General features: G+C 36.2%; 1 protein-coding gene across 31 annotated transcripts in view; it reads left to right on the top strand.

Moving 5' to 3' along the window:
• Window positions 1-21126: 21126 nt before the first annotated feature.
• NRXN1 (neurexin 1) overlaps window positions 21127-26060 on the top strand; it is a gene marked incomplete at its 5' end in the record, with an annotated part of 1024512 nt that continues 1019578 nt past the window's right edge. For 30 of the 31 annotated variants that reach the window (XM_084235920.1, XM_084235919.1, XM_084235910.1 and 27 more), the window contains one exon: window positions 21127-21981. In XM_084235920.1, coding sequence (XP_084092046.1) covers window positions 21210-21981 — 772 coding nt within the window. Of the gene's footprint in view, window positions 22042-26060 lie in introns of all 31 variants that reach the window. The other variant, XM_084235898.1, reaches the window with a different exon arrangement.

The raw sequence follows: 26060 nt of genomic DNA, 5'->3' as shown, positions 1-26060 counted from the left end.
TCCTTTATTTCATTTGTAAAATTTATATTTTAAACTTTGCACTAATTATATTATCCATTTAACTTACATGAACTCCTTTTGTGAGTAAATTCTTTTCTGTGAATCAAAAAGCTTGAGAATATCTTTGACTCTTTCCTGCAATATATAGCAAAACCACTAACAACAAGCATAACACATTTATTTTTTAGGCAAAGTCATTTAAAAAAATGTGGCATGGCTTTGTGAATTAAATAGGATACCATGTTTACTATAAAGTGTGTAAGATCCTCAGTTTTTAAGATTTAAATTTTAATAGTGTTAAACAGATGCCACCTAAGTAGTACTGCATTTATTTTCATGAACTTTTCTCTTATTCAAATGTGTAAATCTCAGCTCCCAACTCTCCAGCTATGATTCAACAGGGGTAAATCAGGTGAGAATGCAGAACCAGCACATTTGTGGTGGAAATTCAGCTGTATGGAGCAAATTTATTTAGGTATTGCCCTCAGATCTACAAAATGACTTCTAGGGTTATAGCTCAAGAATGAAATGACAAAAAGCAAAAGATCTTTGTATAAGACCACTTATCATAGGACTGTTGAAATTGAAAAAAAAAATTGGAAACAACCTCATATCATACATTGAGAACTGTTAAAGAAATTATGGTTCATCTACATCTTAGAGTATTATGCAGCTATTAAAAAAGGGTAGGATATATTCCAAATATATTGCTAAGTAAGAGCAAATTAACCCAGAAGAATATGTATAGTAATAATTATATATGATGGATATATCATCAGATAATTGTAAAAATGAAGAATATCCCAGATAATAAATTTTAAAATTTTTCTAAAAGGTAGAAACAGTTTGGAGGAATCAGGCATAGAATTCTAACTTCACAGGAAATGCTTTATTTCATACATTTGATTTGGAACTTTGAAATATTTTATATAATTAAAAGTAAAATCTAAATTCTAATTGCAGCATTTAAGAACCAAAGGAGAAATAAATCTAGGAATGCATCAAGTTGGTGCCTTAACCACTCAGTGAAAATGTTTTATAAATGACCGTAGAGATAGTAGTTTAATGATGAACCCTAGAGGGATCTCAAGGTACTTTCAGTGATCATATTTTAATAATAATATCAGTTTTCTTCTAAAACCATGTTATACATATATATGAGGAAATGATGTATTTATACATTAAAGACATTAAATAAGACTATAGTCACATTCTTAGATTTTAACTGGAAATATCTTTACAAATTCATGGCATGTTTCCACTTAAAAATAAACAAAAACCAAAACACTATCTCTATTCAGTGAATCAACTAAAAAATTGATAAATATAGTAACAATAATATATCCACCATCAAGATTGTTGGTTTTAAGTAACATTTTATACTAAAAAGATGTAGGATTTCTTAAAGAAATGGCTGACTCAGCCTCAGTGAGGAAATATACAAAATGGACTGCAATCTGATTATAACATAAAACAATAAAGTTATCAGAGACTTAAAGATAGAGGAAACAGATTTAGGGGTAATTTGAAGAGAGTCCTACTGGATAAAACTGAAACACTGAAAAACATTCTCATATTAAATATGTGGATTGAAACACAACAAACCTCTCAGGAGCTATCATTTCACAGTAATATAAAATCCTCCCTAGTCACTATGTCAGTCATCTATTACCAACAATCTTGTGAAGTAAAGCATCCTGAAACCCTTTGGCTTAAGCAAAAATCATGGATTCTGGCCTGTAGATCTCCTGGATATCAGGTATTTTAGTTTGGATTTGCCTAGGCTTGACTCCAAGCCAGTAGATGCTATCTAGATCTCCTCTGCATTTCTGTCACTCTCCTAGGGTCAGCAGCTGACTGATGAGACATATTCTTTTCATGGTAATGACAGAAGGACAAGAAAGAAAGTGCAACTATACAAATACATGTCCAGCTGCTTACTACTTCTTTTTTTTAAGATTTGTTTATTTATGCATACAAGAGCTGAGGTATAGGCCAGAGATGCGGGGGGTGAGAGGCTTCACCAGAGACAGAGTGTGGAATAGAACAGGCAGATTGACTGAAGTACACTGCTGAGGGGAGCAGCGGGTGAGTCAGGAGAGGTCTGCTGCGCCTTTTGGGTTGCTCCCTGGCCAGCCAGGGGATTGAACTCATGCTGCAGAGGCTGTGGTTTGCTTCATAGTGCCATGCTTAACACCTTGCACCACCAGGGAGGCCCTGCTTACTGCTTCTTGATTGCTAACATGCCTTTAGCCAGAATCTTATAACTGAATGCAAAGTGAAGAAACGAAAGAATACTTTCACCAAAATAAACTGAAAGTGAACATAAAAAAGGATGTAAACATAGGTAAGACATAGAATTAATGTGAATGATTTAATCTCCTGCAGTCACTTTTAAGACCTTTCCTGGAGAATCAACTAATATTCTAAACTATTGGTAAATAAAAGATAATTTCACAAATATTTATCCTACATTTCCAGGATAAACTATATATAGAGATATCAAAGAAATAATGGAGAATGTATTTCTTCAAATAGTAAATGAAGAGAGAATGATAAAAATCTGATTGTCACCATTCTAGACTAACCTAGACAACACTATTCTTTGCTGTGATGAAATAATATATTAGCACATTATCAAGATGGCTTTGTAAAAATATTCCATGAAAAGTTTATGAATTCAGAACTAATAAATGAATCCAGAGTTATCATCAAGTAATTGAGAACTAATCTAAATAGATTACACTATAGACAAAAATAAGCATGAATAAGCATAACAACAGCAATAGATCAAGGTCTGTAGATATTTAAATGAATATTTAATATAAATAAAGATATTGAATACAATTCAAGCAAAAATAATAATTTTAAATATAGAAAATAGAGGAAATAGCCTATTTTTTCCAACTTTTTCTAAATAAAAGTGTGGGTAATAAAGTAGTTGATAAGAATTTTCCTTTATACACATATTTCAATTAACAAATTAAGAATATTGAATGACTTAGAACTACTATGTAGTTTGATTTGTCTAGAATAAAATATGTATTGCCACCTACAATGTATCCCCCAAAAAACCTTCTAACTCAATGTAATCAAGTCCCTGGATCTCACATCTAATTTATATGAGATGCATGGAAGACAAAAACATGTTACAATAAACCTTGGGATACAAAGCCAGGTGTAGGAAAGTACAATACAAAAACTACTTGGAATGAATAAAATTGTGCAATAATTGATAACTGTTGAAGTTGGGTAAAGGAACATAGAAATTTTTATATTCTATTTTGCACATATATGTCCGAATACTATTCAGTGTGCAACCTAATATCAATGATATTCAAAAATTAATAACAAAACCAGAATGGGCTATAGTTTCTAAGATAGACTATATAATCTCTCATCCAGAACAAAGCAGAAACTTTAAGAGATTGAGTAAATTATTTTTAAAAAAATTGCTCTTGTGTTCAAAGAAATGCATTAGACCAAATATGTTTCCTACTTGTCTGATGATCAAACACCCTGAGAATCTTTATAGATGACTTATGAAGATAAGTCCTCATGAGCAATTATATATTTCATAATAAAATCCTCCTGCTGATGTGAGGCAGTGAATGAATTGCCACCAATACTTAAAAAAGAGAACTTGGGATTTGGTGACTTTCTTCTGCTGTCATTTATATTCCTTCGGCATTCATGAAGGACTGGCATTAAATGACATTTGATTTTGTACCACAAGACACTTGTGTGCTAGAGCTATCCTCTTATTACTTTTATATTGTAAAACCTCTTCCAGGGAGTAATGCAATAAAATTTTACTAGTACAAAAACAATGTATCTCTAAATAAGGACTACTATTAAGAAATATTTATCAATGTTCTTGTTATTTTAACTACAGAACTTCTGATTTGCAAATGGGACTTCTGTGTGGGCATAGTATCTCACTGATTTCTCTAGATGTGAATTTCACAGGGACGGTCATTAGTTTTTGGATATGTGACTTTGAAATAATACTTTCATTGACTTTGTGCTTTTTAACTGAGTATAGTATTGAGTTTTGGCACTGGAAAGTGTGTTAAATATATTAAATTGTGTGTGAAGTGAACTAATAAAGCATAAATCTTCCATTAGGAAAAAATGTATGTATTCGCTATCAGGCCCATATAAGACACCTATGGACTATAAACTCCCCAGAAAAGTTTTAGAGAGAAATCTGAATTACAGTTTTTTCTCCACCATGACTCTTGTTATTAATCATGCTATTCTAAAATTTTGCTATTTATGAAATGAAGAAAAGCTGTCATATATTCCTCTGCATTTGAAGACTAAATGGGAAATGGACTGAGTTCCTCGGAACGCTGGATCATCCCACCAAATCGCTACACTAATAATATATACATAGTGAGTACAAACAAACATAAAAATTAACACCCAATGATGCTCATGGTTTAGTAGACAAAAAAAAATTATGTGGAGATGAAGGTTAAATATACAGATTCCAGGACTCCACTCTAGAAGCTTTCAATCCATTAGAAAGTAGAACATGTCCACAATTCTTTTAATATAGGTAGCTCCTACAACATGATTATCATAAACACTAATAAGCTGACACAATATGAAGAGGTAGAAGTCAGAAAACCAACATTTACTCTTCATGAGATTAAACATATTAATGGTCTCATTGCAAGAATTTATAGATATATTTATAAGCATGTATAAATATATAACCACAATACAATTTATTCTTACTTAGGTATTAATTTTTAATGGAAAATAGTTGAAATAATAAACTTCCTACAAGTTAAATAAAGTGTAAGTCCAGATCAATTAAACATAACATTCACCAGTTCTGTAATTTTCAGCATACCAACTAAATTCTAATTTAAATTTCTAAACTGTAGGGCCTCCCCGGTGGCGCAGCAGTTGAGCGCTGGGTTGTGAAGCTGCCCACAGCCTCTGCAGGGCCGGTTTGATCCCTGGCTGTTCCCCAGCCACCGGAGGAGGGTCCCACAGGGCACGCAGACATCTCCCCTGCCGCCCGCTGCGCCCCTCAGCAGTGTACTTCAGTCCCTCTGCCTGCTCTGCTCCCTACTCTGGCTCTGGTGAATTCTCTCACACTCCCGTGCTTCTGACTGTACCCAGTGCTTGTATAAATAAATAAATAAACAAACAAACAAACAAACAAATAAATAAATAAATCTTAATTTTTTTCTAAACTGTATAAATTAATAAGAGTCACATATTTTTTTAAAATCCCATGTAAATGTGAAAACATATATTAAAATGCCCATTTTGGATTTTTTTTTTTGGTATCTGGGTTTTAAAAAAAAAAAAAAACCATAATCTAGCCAAATATTGTTTGAGATGCACAGCGTTGAGAGTTTGTCAAATCCTTTCACTAAGTACAACAGTAGCTTGTATTTCCACTGCATTTTCTGAAATCTTCTTTCTATACTGAAATAGAAGAAAACCTCTGATGCAGTTCCAAGACTAGATAAAGTGAGAGAGACACTTGCCCTGGGTGCACAAATTAACATGAAATTAAAAAAAATAACTAGAGTGGGATATTGTGCTGTGCCAAGTCACATTGGAGCTGAAGGAAAAGAAGTAATACTCAAGCAAAATAAATAGTATTTATCCTGTCTTTATTTATAAATATTAGTTTTTATTTATCATGGATATTTTGGTGTTAATATTACTTTTAAATAGTGCATTAAAATATTGATCACTGAATTTGTCAGCAATGCTTTAAATTTTACACTAGAGGCAAACACTCCAACCTAGTTCTGACCCTGTTCCTATGCACTGTTCAGAAAGGAATTGTCCTGGTTCTTTAAAAGCATGTTAACATCCAAGCATAATAGGTTGTATTTCTCCTGGGTAAATATTTTTCTAACTGGAGGTAAGACCAATGATGTTCCCAAAATTTAATCAGATCCATTATGTAATGAAGCTAAATGAACTTAGGTTCTCATAGACTGAGACGGAAGTGGAAGTGCCCTAAAATGTATGGTGTGGTTAGTAATGTTTCCATTAACTAATATACTTAAAGTGAAATAAGATGGGGAGGAGGAGTCATGAAGACAAAAAAAAAAAAAAAAAACAAAACTTCATGCTGAACTGGAATGCCTATATCCACATTTTGATAGAAAGTAGGAACACTGAGTTCATAAAATAATAGTTCTCTACAACAGATAATATCTTCAAAGGGTCAATTTTATTGTTAATATTTTGGATGAAAAAGTTTCCCTAAAGAAAATGTTTTTGAAGTCCCATGACCAAGAGGAAACCCAAGCCAAGTGTTTGATTGCCTACTAAGTACTTGTTGTGACATATATTCAGAGAAGCAGAATTTGTCTGGCTCTTTCACTATTGCAGTTTCACTATTGTCTTCATTAGAACTAAAACAGCTTGTTTAAAACCTACACATGGCAGGGCTCTTTTGAAACTTGTTTGTTCAAACATGACAAAGATTTGCAGACTACAAAATAATAAAATATCAAAACATAAAGTTAGCCCTTTGAACATAGTTAAAGGAACCAAGGCTTGATTAATAATAGTGGAAGAAAAATGGAACTGATGACAAAGCAATATGATAGAGATTATTTCTTAAAAATCTCCTAAAGAAAAATATCCAGTGTAGGTGAATGCAATTAGCAATGGAGATGTTCACCATGCTGTGAACATTTCTAGAGATTATCTCTAGACATAATCCAGGTGCTTTTATTGTAACTTCCTATTGAATATGAATTGTTTGATTTTTGTATGAGGTTGATTTTCCTACCATACAAAATATTACAATTGTTGTCACTTTTAAAAATACAGTCATGTCCTAACATCTGCAAGAAAAATTCTGGGTTACGAAAAGGGAAGTATTTTTGTATTATAAGGATTATAGGACTCTGAATTGCATCACTTTTATATAGTAATGGGTCTCCTTCTATTAATCATTGAAATTGATAGAATTTGAAAGTGTTTATATTATTGTCCTACACAGTAGTGGAAAAATGAGCGGGAAGACACTTTAGGCATTACTAGTTTCATAATTACATTATTTGAACTTATTTTTCATAAAATGAAAAAGAGTGCTATAGTAAGGACTCAAAATTTTGGCTGGTTTCATTAAGTGTGATTGTACATAATATCTTATTTCATGAATTTCTATGAAAATATTGTTTATACCCCTTGCAGTTTATCCTAGTTTTAAATATATCCTTGTTGTAGATATATATGTTTTTAAAAAACCTAGTTCATTTCAACAAAATTAATAACAAAGTTCTAGAAATTTCTTAATATTTAATTCTGAATACATCATTGAAAATGAAGAAATTAGTGCTGCATCTCACGAACATAATGTTGACACAAAAACATATTGAGTTATTACAATATTTGAAAAACAACATTAGTTTTAAGGGTTAGAATTCAAGATATTGATTATGTCTATGGAGGAAAGAGGAGATGGCTGAATTGAATCTAAGGGTAAGATTCATTTGTTTTATCTAAAAAGATAAAAACAGGTTATTCACATTTTGAAATTCATCAATTTCTGCATTTACATTTTCAATTTTGCATTATGCCATAATATAATAAATACATTACTTAAAATTACTAAATTATATCAATGGAAAATTACACATTCCTATTTATTCTCCTAATGTCCTATCTAAGATCTACATATAACTTAAAATATAATGAGATGCAGCAAAGGTATGAAATTGTTGCTTTCTTTATTGTGATTTTATTTCTCACCCCATAATCAAACTCTTAAAATGTGAGGAAGACTATACAATAATTTTGTTACATTTTGTAGTTTCCTATTTTAAAAAAAAGTACTGTAATAGATGGCAAAGTATACAATAATGCAGGCTTTAGTCTTAAATCTGAATATTATCAAGATGTAATTGATGAAAATAATCAACAAAATTGAAGACAACCTCCTGAATGGGAGAAAATATTTGCAAATTATTAACCCAGTAAGGGGTTAATGTCAAAAATATATAAATAATTCATACAAATTAATAGTAAAAATAAAAATAATTTTTAAAAGACACAAAGATATGAATAGACATTTCTCCAAAAAAAGATATTTAGAAATGACCAACAGGTACATGAAAATATGTTCAAATTCACTAATCACCAGGGAAATTAAAATCAAAAGTACGATAAGATTATCATCTCACACCTGTTAGAATGACTATTATCAAAAAGACAAGGAATAACTAGTGTAGGCCAGGATGTGGAGATGAATCCTATACACTACTGGTATGAATCTAGATTGGTGAATCCACTATGGTAAATAGTATGGAGACTTCTCAAAAGATTAAAAATCACATTACCATATGGTCTAGCAATTCCAAATCTAGGTATTTCTCTTAAGAAATTAAAAACAGATTTGTAAAGATGTGCTCATCACATAATCATTGCAACAGTATTTACAATAGCCAAAATATGATAACAACCTGATTGTCACCAATGGATGAAAGAAACATACACACACGCACACAGAAAAATAATTGCAGTGGAATATTACTCAGCCATCTAAAAGATCAAACTTGCCCTTTATAACAACAAGGATGGATCCTGGGAGTATTATTCTATGTTTTATATGTAGAATCTTAAAAATAAAAGTGATATGGGTCAAGAGGGTTAAAAATTAAAGAATTCCAGTTGTGGAGTAAAATAGGTTAATATATCATGTGGTTTAATGTATAGCAATAGTATATTATATCTATAGTCATGATAAGTATAGTTAACAATACTGTATTATATATTTGAAAGATTTTAAGGTAGATATTAAAAGTTCTCATCACAAGGAAAATAATTTTGTAACTGTGTATGGTAGTGGATATTGCTAGACTCAGTGAGATGATGATTTCTCAACACATATAAATGCGGAATCATTATTCTGCACACTTGAAACAAATATTATGTTATATGTCACCTATATTACAATGAAGAAAAGGAGCAATCTCTTAATTTGGAGGCAAGTGAATTAGCATCTATCATACATGTTATTTGTGAGAGAAAAAGAAAGAAAAAAATGAAAGAGAGAAGATGAATGAATGTATGCTTTTCAAAGTTATTTGGATTAAAGTGATGCATATGGAAAACCATGTGATATGTGTGTGTGTGTGTGTGTAAAACCATGACTGTTGTATGTTGTACCAGTTTTATCTGTACTTACATTTTCCCAATTTCTCTATTGTGTATACTGAATTAGTTTTGTAGGGCTATCATAACAAATCATCACAAATTAATGATATAAAACAACATAAATTAATCTTTTCACATTTGTGTAGGTCAGAAATCTGAAATCAAAATTTCAACAGGGTTGGTCCTTTATTGAGATTCTAAGAGAACATGTGGTCCATGACTCAAGTTTCTGGAGGCTGCTTATATTCTTTGACATTTCTTGGCTTGTAGCTGTATCACCCTAATTTCTTTGTCTTCATTTGAGTCTTCTTTGTATATCTTCTGTGTCTTCAACTCTCTCTTTATAAGCACACTAGTCGTTGGATTTAGGTACATCCTTAGATTTAGCTGTACCTGCAAAGACCTCATTTCTGATCAGGTCACATCCATAGATAACAGAGGGTAAGAACTTCAACATATCTTCTGCAGGACACAATTTACCCACATTATATACCAAACAGGCATTAAGCTCAGAGAAACTAAGATTTGCTCTAGAGTACTAAAAAAATCTAAGATCAAAATAGAGCTAGACAACCTATGTGTGTCAGAATCCAGGACTTTTCATATAGCACGTTACTTAAAAATCAATTTCATGATAACAAAAAATAAGCCTTTAATTTTAAATGTTTCTATTTATCTACTCTATATGCTTGGGTAGATTTAGAGCATGTATGTAAATCTTCTAATGTAATACAGAGAAAAAATAGCACATGAGTTTGAATTTTCATGTGTATGTGTGAACACATGTGAAGGTGATACATTGGCAACCTTTGTGTGATTTCCAACCGGCAGAAAAATCTACTTTATTTTTGCAATGTCATTGTCCTGTGGGGGGTGTTATTGCTTATTAATGAGTGAAATTTTAAAAATCAGGGATTTTACACAAAATTCCAGCTGTTTAGACACATTTAAAAAATCATATGCTCTATGAAAAAATGTTCAACATCACTTGTAATCAGGGAAATGAAAATTAAAACTACCATGAGATACCATCTTACACCAGTGAGAATGGCACATATTAAAAAAACTAGCAACAACAAATGTTGGCGAGGGTGTGGAGAAAAAGGAACTCTTCTGCACTGTTGGTGGGAGTGCAAACTGGTCCAACCACTATGGAGAGCTGTGTGGAGATTTCTGGACCTACTAAACATAGAGCTTCCATATGATCCAGCAATTCCACTCCGAGGTATTTACCCAAAGGACACAGAAACATCAATTCCAAAGAGCACCTGCACCCCTATGTTTATAGCAGCACTGTTTACAATAGCTAAGCTTTGGAAACAACCCAAATGCCCAAAAATAGATGACTGGATCAAGAAGATGTGCATATATACCAAGGAATATTACTCAGCATTCAAAAAAGATAAACACATGCAATTTGCAGCAATATGGATGGCACTGGAAGGGATCATGCTCAGCAAAATAAGCCAGAAAGAAAAAGAAAAATACCGGATGGTCTCACTCATAGCAGGAATCTAGAAAACTTAAATAAGGGACCAGGAAAATGAATAACTATAAGAATGTGAAAATCAAAATCAACAAAAAACTATGAACCAGAGACACTCTATGGGTGTCAGGGGCAGGAGGGGAGGGATTGAGGTCAAAATAAGGGGGTTGCAATTGTATGGGGGAATATAAAAATAAAATTTATTATAAAAAATAAAGAATGAAACAAATAAAAAAAATAAAAATAAAAAATCATATGCTCTGACAACACTGGACCGGTATGACTGCAAGCTATAGAACTAAGGAGAGGATGCTCATTTTAGAGAAGAATGAAATTTTTAGTTGGCCTCAGTGCCAACTTATCCTCATTGTTGCCTCAGTTTGACATACCTCACTCATGTATCATACAAACCAGACTTTCTTATCCATTTCGGTCTATTCTTCTTAATCTAGACAAAATTGAATTGCCTAGCATGGTACCTCAGTCTCATTCCATGGGCACAAAATCAATTGCACAAATACAGTTTAGGACTTGCTTCATCTCCATTTTACTGTTACTTTTCCTTCTGTAAGAGAAAAGCTCTTAGAAAAATAAAACTTTTTAGTTCTACTTCTCAAGTTACTTTTATTACTCCAATTTGTGAATTTCCATGGGATATGTTTAATATCTACCATTGTCTTTATCCTTAACACACTTAATTCTTTCTCTCCCTCTCTACATATATAAACATATATATATACACACACACTATATATATGTACTCATATATACATATACATACGTATGCGTATATAATTAAATGAGAAACAATATTAAGCTGTATATGAAAGGTAAACATAAAACAAGAGGAGAAAGAAACAGGCCTGAAAGAACAATGAGACTTTAAACTATATAAAAAAGGGGATTGGGCAGTAATATTAAAGTGATAGGGGAAACAAATAATAAGCAAAAACATAAAAATAAAATCTCAGGGTGTGTTTAAAAAAGTTGACTGCAATGGACTTAAAATACCACCACAGACAATTGATTCCACAGATTTTTAGGGACAGAAATAGGTCAAAATGAAGAAAGATACAATAAGATTTTGAACCTCACTGGCATCAATAACTTTAACACAATTCTCTTGCGTTCTCCTTAGTATCTATAGGGAGGGAAATTAAACAGGACTGGTTAAATTAAAAGAAAAAAATAGTTGGTTGTAGGGCCTCAGTTAAAATAGCTGTAAAGCAGGTTTTGATGAATGAAAAAATCCCTTCCTTGGAACTGACAAGTGATAATCATAGGGATTGACTATAAGTAGGGGTAGGGTAGAGGGAGTAAACAAACAAACAAAAACATCAGGTTTAGTGAGAGAAATAAGTTCTTGTGGGGTAACAGAAGGTAGGCTCATGTCTCCAACTAATAACTGAGTGAGATAAATATACACCCCCAAATAGGGGCTTTTCATGAACTTAATTAAGCAGCAGTTACTCTTCAAAAAGATTCTTCATCATTGTGATGGAAAGGAGAGACAGAGCATGGCTGGTGAAACATGCCAGGTGTTAGTGCTGCCCTAGATTTAAAAACAGTGCCCATTAAATACGCTGCAGGGTTCCCACAGTGAAACCTCTCTAGCAGGTGCATCATTTGGAACTTAACTACTGTTCTCGAGTACCTATCCATGTGGTTTCTGTACTGTAGCTTGATACCTTAATAATTATCATTATTCTATTGATTTGTAGCCATTTAAAAATCACATTCCATTTCCTGATTACTGAAAATTTATATACTCATGTGAAAGTAGCTTAATTTTACTATGCTGAAGATTTTTCAAGTAGTATAAAAGTAACATACTGAGTATGCTTATTTCTCCTGAAAGTAACTTGATAAACTTCAAGGGGAATTATGATGATTTTTCTAGATCTACATTTTTCTTACATTTCTACAGGAAAATCCTTACATGTTTATTTTAAAACCTAAACTTGACTGAATTTCCTGTCATTTAAAAATTCCTCTTGGGCCTCCCGGGTAGTGCAGTGGGTTCAGCGCAGCAGGTTCAGCGCAGTGCTGTGAAGCTGTCCGCATCCTCCATGGAGCCCGTTTGATTCCTATCCGGGGAGATTTCCACATGGCCCAGCAAACTTCTCCTGTCTCACCCGCTACTCCCCTTATCAGTGTATTTCTGTCCTTCTGCCTGTTCTGCTCCCTGCTCTGTCTCTGGTGGATTCTCTCACCCTCTCGGGCCTCTGGCCTGTACCCCAGTGCTTGTATAAATAAATCTTTTTATTTTATTTTATATATTTTTACATCATTTTTCATTTTTGCACAATGTATGCATTTTCATCTTGGTTATATTCCCCATTCAAAAGTACATCCCTTGAACAATCTTCCCACTTTTGAACCATCTTCTGAAAAAAAAAAATCCCTTTCCCTGTTGTCTATATATATAGCAATATGTTCAATAATCACTAACTTTGGTAATAGAAAACTTATTTTGGTTAATATAAAGGAAACAAACTGGAGATAGCAAATAGAAGCCTTTTATTTATTATTAAATATTTTGCAAACTTAACAATAGCATTTCAGTAATACAACAATGTTACTACAATTGGTTAGGGTAATTCACAGTAAATATAAATTTTTTGATATTATCATGCAAGTGAATCCCAAATAATCACATTAATTTCATTACAAAAAATAGCTTCATTTTGATCACCTATATCACAGCAAATAGAAATCCCCTCAGAGTGATAAATTTTGTTATTTTAAATTATTAACCATTTTATATCAACTCATATTTTACCACATTATTACCACATATTTATTTGTAAATAATTTATATTAGTAAAGTTAAAATCCACTTCCAAATTGATATCATTCGTGGAATTCATAGGAATCTTAAAACTTCCACTTTGCTTTAATGTTAATTAAGAAAGTAGATGTTTACACTGATTTCCTAATGTTAAAGCACAAGCTATGATTGCAGCAATAAACACAGAGTCTTTCTGTATTCATTTCTCAGTTGAAAAAAAAAATCTTATCATTTAGTTACATTTATTTTTAGTGTGGAGTAAGTTTCTATGTAAGAATGCTCATTAATATTTAATACCTTATGGAAATATTTTTGTTTTGGGTGATCATGCATTTCCATTTTCATTGTTGCAAAATGTTTACCTGTTTATGGCAAATTATATTATTTATATTTCCATATTTGTGTTGTCAGAAATTCTTCCAATCAGACACAGTCATAAACAACCATCTTGATTTCACAATTATCTCATTTGTTCTGAATGATAGCAAGGGGCAGTAGTTAAATTCCTCACATTACTGTAGCCTAAATTTGATAGATTCCCTAAGGTGACTTGAAATGATTTAATGCTAGTTTTCACCTTTCTAGGAAAATACTGGTTTATTTTGCACACATTAAATGGCTTCAAATTCAAATCTATAGGAGTCATTTTGCATTTTGCCACACACACACACACACACACACAAATAGACACAACAAAGTGATAGTATCATTAAATGCAACTCTGCTGATTTCATTACAATATTTCATATAGTATTAGTTAACATCAAATGGCTTCAGTGTTCCAGTAACAGTTTTTTGTTCATGTATTCCTCTTGATGAAAATCTCAGAAAAGAAAATGAAGGGCTTCCCTGGTGGCACAGGCAGTTGAGTACCGCACTGTGAAGCTGTCTGTAGCCTTTGCAGCGCGGGTTCGATCCCGGCTGACTGGTAAGAACCCCACATGGCACAGCAGACCTCTCCTGTCTCGCCCTCTGCTCCTCTCAGCAGTGTATTTCCTCAGTCTGCCTGTTCTGTTCCCCACTCTGTCTCTGGTGTGTCCTCTCACCCTCCTGCACATCTGGCCTGTACCCTGGTTCTTGTATAAATAAATTAATCTTAAAAAAATAAATTAATTTTTACTGACATCTGCATCTAGCCAGGCACTGTGTTAGGTTTATTTGGTCATTTGATAAGAGACAATGTAGAAAGTTGGTAAGAACACAATCTTGAGTTTGTATCATTCTCACATTTGAACTTTCTGGATGTGGCATTGGTTAATCTTTCTATGCTTCACTTTTCTAGTTAGTAAATGGGTGAAATCCTAGAATCTGTTTTACAAGTTTGCTGTGAGGCATAAACTAAATTAATGTAAGGAAAGCACTTGGAACACATTATGGAATAAACAGTCAATGAATATTAGACATTGACATTATTCTCGCCAAATCTTAGAAGGTAAGGTAATACTATCTCTATTTTACTCATGAGGAAACTGGCATCAGAAAGTTGAAATAATTTATATTGAAACAACACAGTAAGTTGTACATAAAATAAAGTAAAAGATACTGTCTATTTTGAAGCATGCACTGAAAGTTTTTCCTGTGCATTTTCTATTAGACCCTTTTGAAAGAAATTTAGGAAAAAACAAAGAAATGGAGAGACAGTCCATGCTAATGCATCAGATGAATCAATATAGTCATAATGATTCTACCTAAAGCAATATAGAGATTCAGTCCAATCCCTATTAATATTTCAAAAACATTCTTCACAGAAATAGAATAAAACATCCTAAAATTTGTAGTAAACAACAAAAGACTCAAATAGCCAAACAATACTGTGAGTAAAGAACACAAATCGAGATATCATATTCTTTGATGTCAAAATATACTACAAAGCTATGGTAATTAGAACTGTGTGGTATTGAAATAAAAACAGTCACGTAAATCAATGGGATAGAATGAATTGCTCAGCAAGATGAGAAACTATACATCTGAAACCTATTCAGTGTTGAAAACTAATGTTACCTCACTAAAATGAAGGTACAAAAATCATAAAGGCAAAATGAAATAAGCTAGATAGTTATGCAGGTTCTACGAACTAGTTGTAATGAATGGGATTTTAAGACTCCTAGTAAAAAAGTGCTGTGACTTTTAAGTGGGCCTTTAACAATTTTCTGTCACCACTGTAAGATTCCCATGAGTGTACAAACAAGAACCATGCACACTTAAAGACACCATGGAAGCTTTTTTAGGGTTGATTCTTAAGAATGGGCCAGAAATTTCACTTACTTCTGCAATTAAACTCTGCCTCTACACTAGACAAATGTGGGTGTATCTAATGTGCTATTTACTAAAGAAACTACTGGTAAATGACAGCAAAAATTAAAAAAAGAGTATGTATTAAATAGAAGAAAGAACCTCATCAAATGTTTTATTTTTTTGGTGCAAGATCACTTAGATTTACTTATGTAATTTTTTATTTATGTTTTCCAAAATCATGTTAAATGTTATTATTTCATTAAATTCACACATTTAACCACTTGACCACACTACCTTTCTGTAGGCAATACAAATAGTAAAACTTGTGGTTTCTGCCTTAAAAATTATTGATAACCTTTTATGAAAGTCGTGAATGTATAAACAGGCTTATCACAGGAATGAGTTCTGGTTTCATTGAAAGGAAATGAATATTGCATTTGGAATATATATTATTTCAGTACTCCTGAATTTGTCTAGTTCTCATAGGCTTGCTTTATAGGTCCTAAGTGCAGAAAATATTCCTACTATATAGCATTTGAGGCTGAAGTTATTATGTTTGTGGTGTTGAAATAAATGTCCAATGTTTCTGCTTCAAAATTAAACCAGGCTAGAAGTATGATAAGATTAGGAATTTACGTATTCATAGAACTCGAACTATAACTTAAAGCCACATACTTAAGACTTCTCTGGCACCTAGTCTGCAAGTTCCCTTAGAGTTAACTCTTTTGTCACTAAACCTAGCAATGCCTACTGGGCATGCCCAGTGATATGCTTAGAGCCTAGCACATAGTTTCCCTTTCTTCAGGTTTTACTAGCTGCAAAAGGAAGGAGATGAGAAAGCGTTAAACAGGTATAGAACTTTGTTCAGCTCAGGATGCCAATGACCATGACAGAGCACAGAAAGCCGGGAAATGAAGAGAGGTCACCACAAAAAGCACCTTGTCAGACAAAGTCTGGTCTCCAAGTTGGCACATTAGCGTTGCGTTTCCTTCTCATGTCTTTTGGCGATCACTAGGTAGATCTTGAAGGTCTGAAGTGAAAACTCAAGCCAGGACCACAGTAAGGGGTGGGGCAAGGAGGTAGGATGGGGGAAATGCCAGCGACTGTATGATTCTTTCCTGTCTCTGCATTCCTCGAAGAACTGCAGCTTTTCAAGGGTTTCACGCAGGAGACCAAGGTGCTCAAGTAACGCCAGAACTCATCTTAATTACCGACACCTTGGTCCCTTCCTTGTGGTTGCGAAGCCCGTCAATGGCATCCTCTCAGGTACCCTCGCCCAATCACGAAACCTAGGAGAATTGGAATCACCACACAGCTTTCCGTGGGTCTAGCAGGGGCTGGGCATGCTCAGTAGACTACGTGGTTCTCTGGTGTTTCTCTCTCTCTCTCTCTCTCTCTCTCTCTCTCTCTCTCTCTCTCTCTCTCTGGTGGGGGAGGGTGGGTGGTGACAAGTTAGAAGCGCTTGCGGCAGGTCCCCGCCCCCAGGATCGGTGGATCCCGCTTCCCCTGCAAGGGGAGGAAGCAAAGGTAGAAACACCTCGCTCCGCAGCATCTGGACCTGGAGGGGCTGAGCCGGGGTCGAGCCCACCAGCATCCCAGCCTGAGAACGGCCGGTCGCTCTCCATGGTACTGCGGAGAGCTCAGCTCCGCCCTTCTCTTTCAGAAGGACAGCACCCGGCGTCACGTAACCCAGCCTTCTCGGGCTCCACCAACGCCTCCTCCTTCCCGGCTCTTTCCCTCTCCTCCTCCTCCTCCTGCTCCCCTCCGTTGCCTGTTCTCCCCTCCCGCACTCCTGGAGACAGACGCTCAAGCCTGACGCCTCTGAAAAGGCAGCGGCAGTCGCCTTATCCACAGACCTCAGGAAATTCGCTTTGACCGATGCATGCTTCAGGCTCTGGCTCGATCTAGGGGGAATAACCCGGCAGGTAAAGCAGCTTAATTTGGGGTTGGGGGAGGGGATGGGGCGAGGCAACCTGGAGAAGGATATCTTTCCCTGTTGTAACTGAGCCAGAATCTGCCACAAATGCATAGGGAAGGGTGGGTGGTGGGAGGGTGGAGGAGTGTAGATCTTGGTTGCTTTGCATGAAGCTTTTTAAATAGATGGCAAGAAGATGCGATGGTGGAGCTGGGGTAGTAACTTAAAGGCTGAATGCAGTGATTTATTAGCAAAAGAAAGAAAACAGGCAAGTTAGAAACCAAAGCAATAAAATATATCTTTATCTACATCTTTCTGTCCCTTCCCCATCAACCCCATGCTGTGCCTATCCTTAATTTGTGTGGTCGACTCCCGGATCCAAGAAACTGCACTGGTATTAGAGATGGTGCTTAGAGACTGGGCGGGAAAGCCAGGGAGAATTTGGGTGTGCATCGGCATTGAGGGACTTTGCCAAAGCCGGGGAAGAAAAGATAGGCACTTCTAAAAATTCTCACAAAGATTTCAGGTTCTTTATGATGGTATACATTGAAGGGTGCATGGGATGATGATGATGATGAGGTATGTGTGTGTGAGATACCACAAACACGTTAGAATAAATGCAACTGCAGCCGACAAGCATACTGTATCGATCCTTCAAGCGGCTTGGGAATGAATTTGATTCTAGAAATGAAAGAAAAGATTAATGAGGTTGTTAGTCTGCTTTTGAATTAGAGCGCTTCTTTCTTTGGCTGCAGTAAGGTTGTTTTTCAGATCCCTTTATTTCATCCTCTAATTTGTGAACTCGCCAGGTTTTCAGGCACCTAGAGAGAGAATCCTCTTTCTCCATATAAATACAGATACTCTCTCACACACAATGAGCTTCCTCTAAGAACTGGGGGAGTCAGTTGACCTCCTCTGTGGTTAAGAATATATCTGTACCCTTCCCCTTCTCTTTCATTCCTTAAAAAATTGTCAAGGTATGAATTAGTGGAGGAGGACAGGAGAGGTGGGGTGAAGAAGGGTTTTGTGATCTCTTTAATGTTAGTTAATAAAATAATGGGCCCCAAATGAGTCACCAAAATCAATGGCTTTCTAGCTCATGAGCTTGTGGATTATATAGCAAAGCACTACTCTTGATCTTGCAATGCCAAATTTATTTTGTAAATGACTGAAAATTTGGCAGAATCCTGAGTTCATTTAAAAATAAAAGTATATTGAATAATGTGCTGTCTTAGAATGATTTTTAAGAGCACCTTTCTTTGGGTTTGGTATAGGAGTAGACAAGATATGGCTGGTGATTGCTGATAGTGTGGAATGTATCAGCCATAATAAATAAGCAACTGAGAATTTTATTTCCTTTTGCCTGTGGACAGTCTGTGTGTGCGTGTGTGAGTGTGTTGTGTGTGTGCTGAAGGAGAGAACCAGTCATCAATTTCATTTGGGGAGGAACTTGTAGTGGGATCCCCTAGCTTGGTGGCTCTCAGCTGACACCTGTAGGGATTGCTCTGTACTGAAGAGAAATGCTCTCAGCTCCCTCCATGGAGGAGCAGCAGCACAATGCGGTGCCATAAATTACTGCTAGTTTCAGCTTGTAGGGAAAAAAAAAAAGTGCTAATTGGATAGTGAGCTTCCTTGTTCAAGCAATAAATTTGTGTGTGTTTGTGTGTGTGTCTCTGTGTGGTATGTGGTATATGTGTGAGGGAAGTGGGGAATGGGTAAGGGGATACATGATTTGCCTAACATGACCAAATGATATATTTGTGATTTTTTTGGTCAAAACATGAGAATGATTTTTTTTTGCTAAAAAATAACTTAGAAACAATTCACTATTTGTTATTTCTGTACCATTTCAAGAAACTGTCAGCATTGAATAAAGAGAGATGATTTATAGTATAGTGAGTTATTCAAAGATATGATTTTAAATTCTAGCATCCTGGAGCTGTAGCAGCTAAGGTGACACACATGCCAACTGCTGTTCTGATTCTACAAATTCTAAGAGCTGACAGCCATATAAGGACTTGAAGAGAAGTTAAGAACACTACACTGTTAGACAAAATATTAAATACTTTACCCATCATTAGAGGAATTATTATGACAAGACATAAATGTTGCCAAAAATAGGTATCTGACTCCAATTAGATGTTTTCTCCCACAACAGATTATTCCTTTGATAAAAAGCAGGAAAATGTTTGTTTGAGGTTTAAGAGACTTCCAATAAAGCAAAACTATTCTTTCTTTCTGAAAAAAAAAAATGCTATCCAAATCCAAATCAACAACTTTTAGCAAGACAGTTAGATATGCTCTGACTGTTAAAAATCTGTTATTAGATTTGAGTAGCTTGTATTTTTATTGTCCATGAGAAAAATTTACAATATAAGTAGAAGTCTCTTAAAGTGCCTTCCCCACCTCATATATTAAAAAAACAAAACAAACAAAAACATTTTTCTAGAAAAAGTAAAAAGATAACTGTAATCCAATCTCTACAAAAATCTGGGTTACCTACTAACAATTATAAGAAACTACAAGGTGTAATGGTTGATTATAAAAGTGTGGTGTCAACTATTGGGAGACACTAGATCTTACAGATCTTAATAAATAAGCTCTTTCTAAGAAGGTTTGTCTTACTAATAACACTAATTACACACATGGTTTCTGAGCTGAATGATTTATATGATACTATACATGATGTTAGAACTTAATTTTTATTTTAATTCTCTGCAAATTTCTAGGTCTTTATAAAAGTCCAAATAAAACCAAAATGCACCACCAAGAAACAACCAATTGATATGCTGACATCTTAGTTTGGCCTTGCAGAGGCAAAAGAAGAGGAGCTGCTGTGATTTCCACATCTAACAGCTTCTGGCTATTTCACAGCTTCCGGGTTTCAACCCTACTGTGGGGAAGGAAAAAAAAAAAAAAGAAGCCAAATTCAGCCTGTGAAGTCGTCACAAGGAATTCTGCTTTGGCTGCAGTGGTGCTGGAAGTGCATGGTATGAGAAGAGAAGCAGGCCTTTGAAGCTACTCTGGGGTTAGTAAATAATGCACTAAAAAGGCAACAAACTCCTTTCCCTCTTTCGGTTTGTGACACTGTATTTGGAGGAGAAAGACTTGAGTGAGTCCTTCCCAAGCATCCGAGGATCCTGATTCCTAGCTGGCTTCCTGCGTTTCTAGAAGTGTTTCCTTCTCACCTGACTCTGCTTCCTTCCACCTGGTCCCACTGATGGTACCTGGCAGATGATGGTAATAGAGGAGTGAAGCATCCGTTGACACCACCCCCTTGAACTAGTCGTTGGACTCAAATGGAACAGTGATTTTCCTTGACCTTCTGTTGACGCCTTTTCCAGAACGTTGCTTCCAAAGTGTATCCTCTCTTTGGTCTGGAAGTTCTGTGGCTGCCCTGTACCACTGGGGTCTACGCTTTCCAGTTGGGAGGAGACTATAGGGAGAGAGGGCGGGGTTGTTGGAAGAAGAAGAAGAAAAAAAGAGCTAGCTAAAGGAGGGTGCCGCCCTCCCACCTTTGCCGATTCCCCTCCCCTCCTCTCTCACTGGATCCCCATTTCTACTTCAAGGTGTCCAGGACCGTTTTGACCCTGTCGGCCCCGGCACCCCCCCGCCGCACCCCAGCCCCGAGCATGGGGACGGCGCTTCTCCAGCGCGGGGGCTGCTTTTTGCTGTGCCTCTCGCTGCTGCTCCTGGGCTGCTGGGCAGAGCTGGGCAGCGGGCTGGAGTTCCCGGGCGCCGAGGGCCAGTGGACGCGCTTCCCCAAGTGGAACGCCTGCTGCGAGAGCGAGATGAGCTTCCAGCTCAAGACACGCAGCGCCCGCGGCCTCGTGCTGTACTTCGACGACGAGGGCTTCTGCGACTTTCTGGAGCTCATCCTCACGCGAGGCGGCCGCCTGCAGCTCAGCTTCTCCATCTTCTGCGCGGAGCCCGCTACGCTCCTGGCGGACACGCCTGTCAACGACGGCGCGTGGCACCACGTGCGCATCCGCCGTCAGTTTCGCAACACCACGCTCTTCATCGACCAGGTGGAGGCCAAGTGGGTGGAGGTGAAGTCCAAGCGCAGGGACATGACGGTGTTCAGCGGCCTCTTCATCGGGGGGCTGCCCCCAGAACTGCGCGCCGCGGCGCTCAAGCTCACGCTGGCCTCGGTGAGGGAGCGAGAGCCCTTCAAGGGGTGGATTCGCGACGTGAGGGTCAATTCCTCCCAGGCCCTGCCGGTGGACAGTGGTGAGGTGAAGCTGGACGACGAGCCGCCCAACAGTGGTGGCGGGAGCCCGTGTGAGGCGGGCGAGGAAGGCGAAGGCGGGGTGTGCCTCAATGGGGGAGTATGCTCCGTGGTGGACGACCAGGCCGTGTGCGACTGCTCGCGAACGGGCTTCCGCGGCAAGGACTGCAGCCAAGGTAAGGCCCGACGCCTGCCCACAGGGGCCTGGGCCTGGGCAGGGCGCGGGGAGGCCGGGCGTGGCAGGCGGGACAGGGCTGGTGCATGGGGTCTGCCTTTTCCAGACACTGTGTGTCGTTAGCTGCCAGGTGAAGATTCGTGTCTGACCTTGCAGCCTTACCCCTCCCACACTCCTGCCTTGGCAACTGCTCAGTGGTTAAGCAGCCCCCCCTCAACACCCCCCCCCCCCGCCCTTACAGTTCGTTTTCTTCCTGGAGCTCTTTCCATCATCCCTACTTCCTTCCAAGTGGTAATTAAAATGACATCTCATCCCTCCTCAGGTTTTTTGCCAGGCTGCTCCCTATATAGAGTCACTAGGCCATGGCCAACTTGAGTAACTGCTGTAATTTTCGCTACCACCTCTGAGTCTGTAACATACAGGTTTTTCCCATCAGAGGCAGACCAGTGTCAGGAGATTAGGCACACATTTGGTGAAGAATGAAGTGCAGAGGAGGTTCACCATGTCAGAATCCCCACGTGGTTACTCTTGGTGAAGGTCTGGAGAGACAGGATTCATAGGCACTGCTGTGCCTTTTGCAAGGAAATGTAAATTCTTGCTTATGGTTGGGGAAATAGTGTGAGGAGAGGGGTACAAGTGAAAATTTTCTTACTTGGAAGGAGGAGGATTCTTGGAAATAATGTTAATTTCTGTGATTATGTCCAAGTCCAGCATTTGTCAATTTAAGTAAAATCATGTTATTTTTGTGGTTTCTTGAGGTGGGAGACAGGTCAGCCAATGCTTAGAAATGTTAGAGATTAAGTAATATATTTCTTAATTAGCACAAGGCTTGGAAAGATAAATAGGGAGAAATTTAGATGCTGCTGGACTGAGCAACTTCTGTAGTCCAATAACCAGGAAATGTATTTGAAAGATTACAAGAGATTTTCTGAGGAAATTCAGCTAATTATATTAATCTGGGTAGTGGAGACTAAGCTGTAATTGGTTGTTTTGAGGGTTTAAAACAATGTGGTATTTTAAATAAATCATACTTGAGTTTTAATTTCTCCCCTTTATGAATAAAATGGAGATTTTAGTGCATGTCTGCAATGTTGCTACATGATAATAACTAAGGAAAATATTGTATCAATACAGAAAAACCTATGAACAGAAAAACCTATGAACAGAAAGTGAGTGATATGAAAAAGATGAAATATGGATATATCTGTGACTAAAGGGTGCAGAAGATATCAGGGTATAAAATATAGTTTATGAGTCAAATCAAGGCAATCAACACATGGATAAATGGCATTTGTGACTGAAATTAAGAAACAATGAAGTATTAAATCTGATTTTGAAAGATGTTGGGATGAAACCTCTATGTATAGCTGCATTTTATCATTTTATTGTTTAATGTCTTTTTTTTTTTTTTTTTTGCTGACATTGCTAAAGAGAGCTAGCCCTTCTAATTTTTCTTAGGTTTAGCAGTTCTCTTTCAACCTGACTTTAAGAGAAATGGAGATTTGATTAAATTTGTAATTGTTTAAATAGCAAAGGGAGTTAGGAAGCAAGAAGTTGGTCATTAGGAGAGGTCTGTAAGCCTTCATAGGTTTATGGGAAAAAGTAGTGATTTATTATATTGCTCTCTGCCTTTATGTGGGATTTTGTTTTCATTGTATTTTGGCTTGAGTAATTAAAGAAGACTGTGTATCCCATGCCCTATACTGTTCTTCAGGTTTGCCAGTAAATATCCAGGCATTTAGGGTCAGGTTTTATAGTTATTATTTTACAAAAATAAAATAGTGCATTTTTTCTCTACCAAATCTAAATTGATTGTAAATCATGAATAAGAGAGCCACATATGATGATTTGCTGTAATATAATTGAAGTTGCTTACCTCTGCACTGATTAGTAGAAATGAATAAAAAATGAACACTATTTTGTGGGAGAATTACTCTGAGTATTCCAATGCTGTTTTAATATAGAAAAGGCAATTTAATGAAGAACACATGAGATATAACTTCCTCCCTTAAATTGGGAAACAAATATGACACAGTGACAGCTTGTTCTGTGTGGGAGAGTGTTTTAAATAAGAATTTTTATTTTTCTTTGCATTTTAAACATAGGCATCCAGGGATCATGCATAATCAGGAACAATTAAGAGAGGAGAAAGCATGGAAAAAGTAATATGTTGCAGAGGAGCAGAATTAGATTCCTCTGAAATACATTTTATTTTGGAAGTAGAGCTCTCTTTCCATAAGGTGAAGAATTTGGAATTGCCACAGTTCGTAGTTGAGCAGTATAGTACCTGATGCATAAAGTAATTCAACCCAGAAGAACAAATCCAACATGATTGTTCTGGAGCATTGATTCCTTTTGAAAATTTGAGCTGAAAATAGAGTGCAAAGATCACCACTGGTTATGAAAGGAACACAGAAGACTGATTCCTTTATTATCACAGAAATAGGAGATGGCAGAGTCCATATTCTCAGAAGGATTGGCTCCATTTTGCTTACTTTCCCTGTTTCATGTGTGTCAAGTGACTATTAAATTATTAATTAAGAATGGATGCCTCTCCCAACACCAATCATGTATTGATGGCTAGGGATAGATGATTTCTATTCAGATGAAGTATAAACAAAGCCCAGCTTCTAGCCAGTATTTACACTGATTACTCCATTCTTTTTAAAAAACTAATTTAAAAACAAATACACATTCAATAGAGAAAATTTAGGAAAATTAATAATAAATCTTAAACACAATTTAAATTATACTGACGCCAATTGGTTCCAATTACAGCTTCTTTATAAACTTAATTAAAATGTCTAACATTTTACTTGCCTTCATATTCAAAATATAAGAAGAATTACTAAAAAGACAATGAGAATATTCTCTCTCATATTCTATCTGAATTATAGTATCTTGAGACTACTTACACACCTATAAATTTCTAGACTTATTATTTAATTGATTTCACTCCATCCTTATTTATTCAGGCCTAGCAAGTGCTTTATTTATTTATATACTGACAGTAAAAAATTATAAGAAAGATTATCTGTCATGGTTAGGTTAGTGACAGAGCCATGATTAATCTACTGAATAAGATTTCCAGTTTTTTAGGAGTGGTATCTTTTTCAGGTTCAGGCATTATTCAAGAAGAAAAAGAAAGAGAAACTATAAAAATGGCTGATGGAACAGAACTAACTTGTGTATCAGTTCTGTTTTTTGACCCTCAGAGTCAGCTTCAGAACTCAACTATCCAAGAATATCATATTTCCTGAATGATGGATGCTTATGGGGCACATAGCTTTTTCAGTGAATCATACTCTTCTAAGTGCCCTGGGACCATTATTATTTAATATGTTTCTACTTGAGAGGACTAATAGTTTCCCAGCAATTAAAAGAATTAGTGAATTCTGTGGCTATCTACAGCTTAAAAATGAGAACAAAGGGCTGATCAGTGGAGATTAATTTAAGCTACATTTTATAATTTCCACATCAAAGTTTCATGCATTTTAGGGTCATTTAAATTAAAATTTCATGCTAGATGCAAATATCACTTTCCCTATTTAAATGGCCATAAATACACATGGCCTGTGATGACCAATTCCTTAGTATTAGTAAACATGGCAGTGCAACAGATGTCATTTAATAAACCCACTGCTTTCCATGACTTTACTCATGTGAACAGATAGACAACCATGATCACTCATTCATTCATCCACTTCTTTATTCAGCAAATATTGATTGAGTCCATTGTATTTGCAGAAATAGTTCTACATTCATCGACCTTACATTTCAGTGAGGAGGCACACTAATGAATAAATAAATGGGAACTTAAAATGGTGGTATGGATTTTGCAGGACAGGTACATGGTGCTGTGATAACTTAAAATAATGTAACTGACCTAATCAAAGTTTTTTCTGAGTAGTGATATTTAAACTAAAACTGGGGTTGTGAGAACAAATTAGCCAGGTAAAGGCAGAGGGGGAAGATTGTGTTTAGAGCTTCATGAAGGAGATAGTATGATATATTGAAACAAATGAGGGAAGGGCCTTGATAATGGAACTCTTAGAGGAGGAACAGAGTCTTATCATGACA

The sequence above is a fragment of the Talpa europaea genome, assembly GCF_964194135.1.
Source record: "Talpa europaea genome assembly, chromosome: 6".
Taxonomy (NCBI): Eukaryota; Metazoa; Chordata; class Mammalia; order Eulipotyphla; family Talpidae; genus Talpa; species Talpa europaea.
Note: the sequence above shows the minus strand (reverse complement) of the source record. Positions and strands in the feature narration are given on the sequence as shown.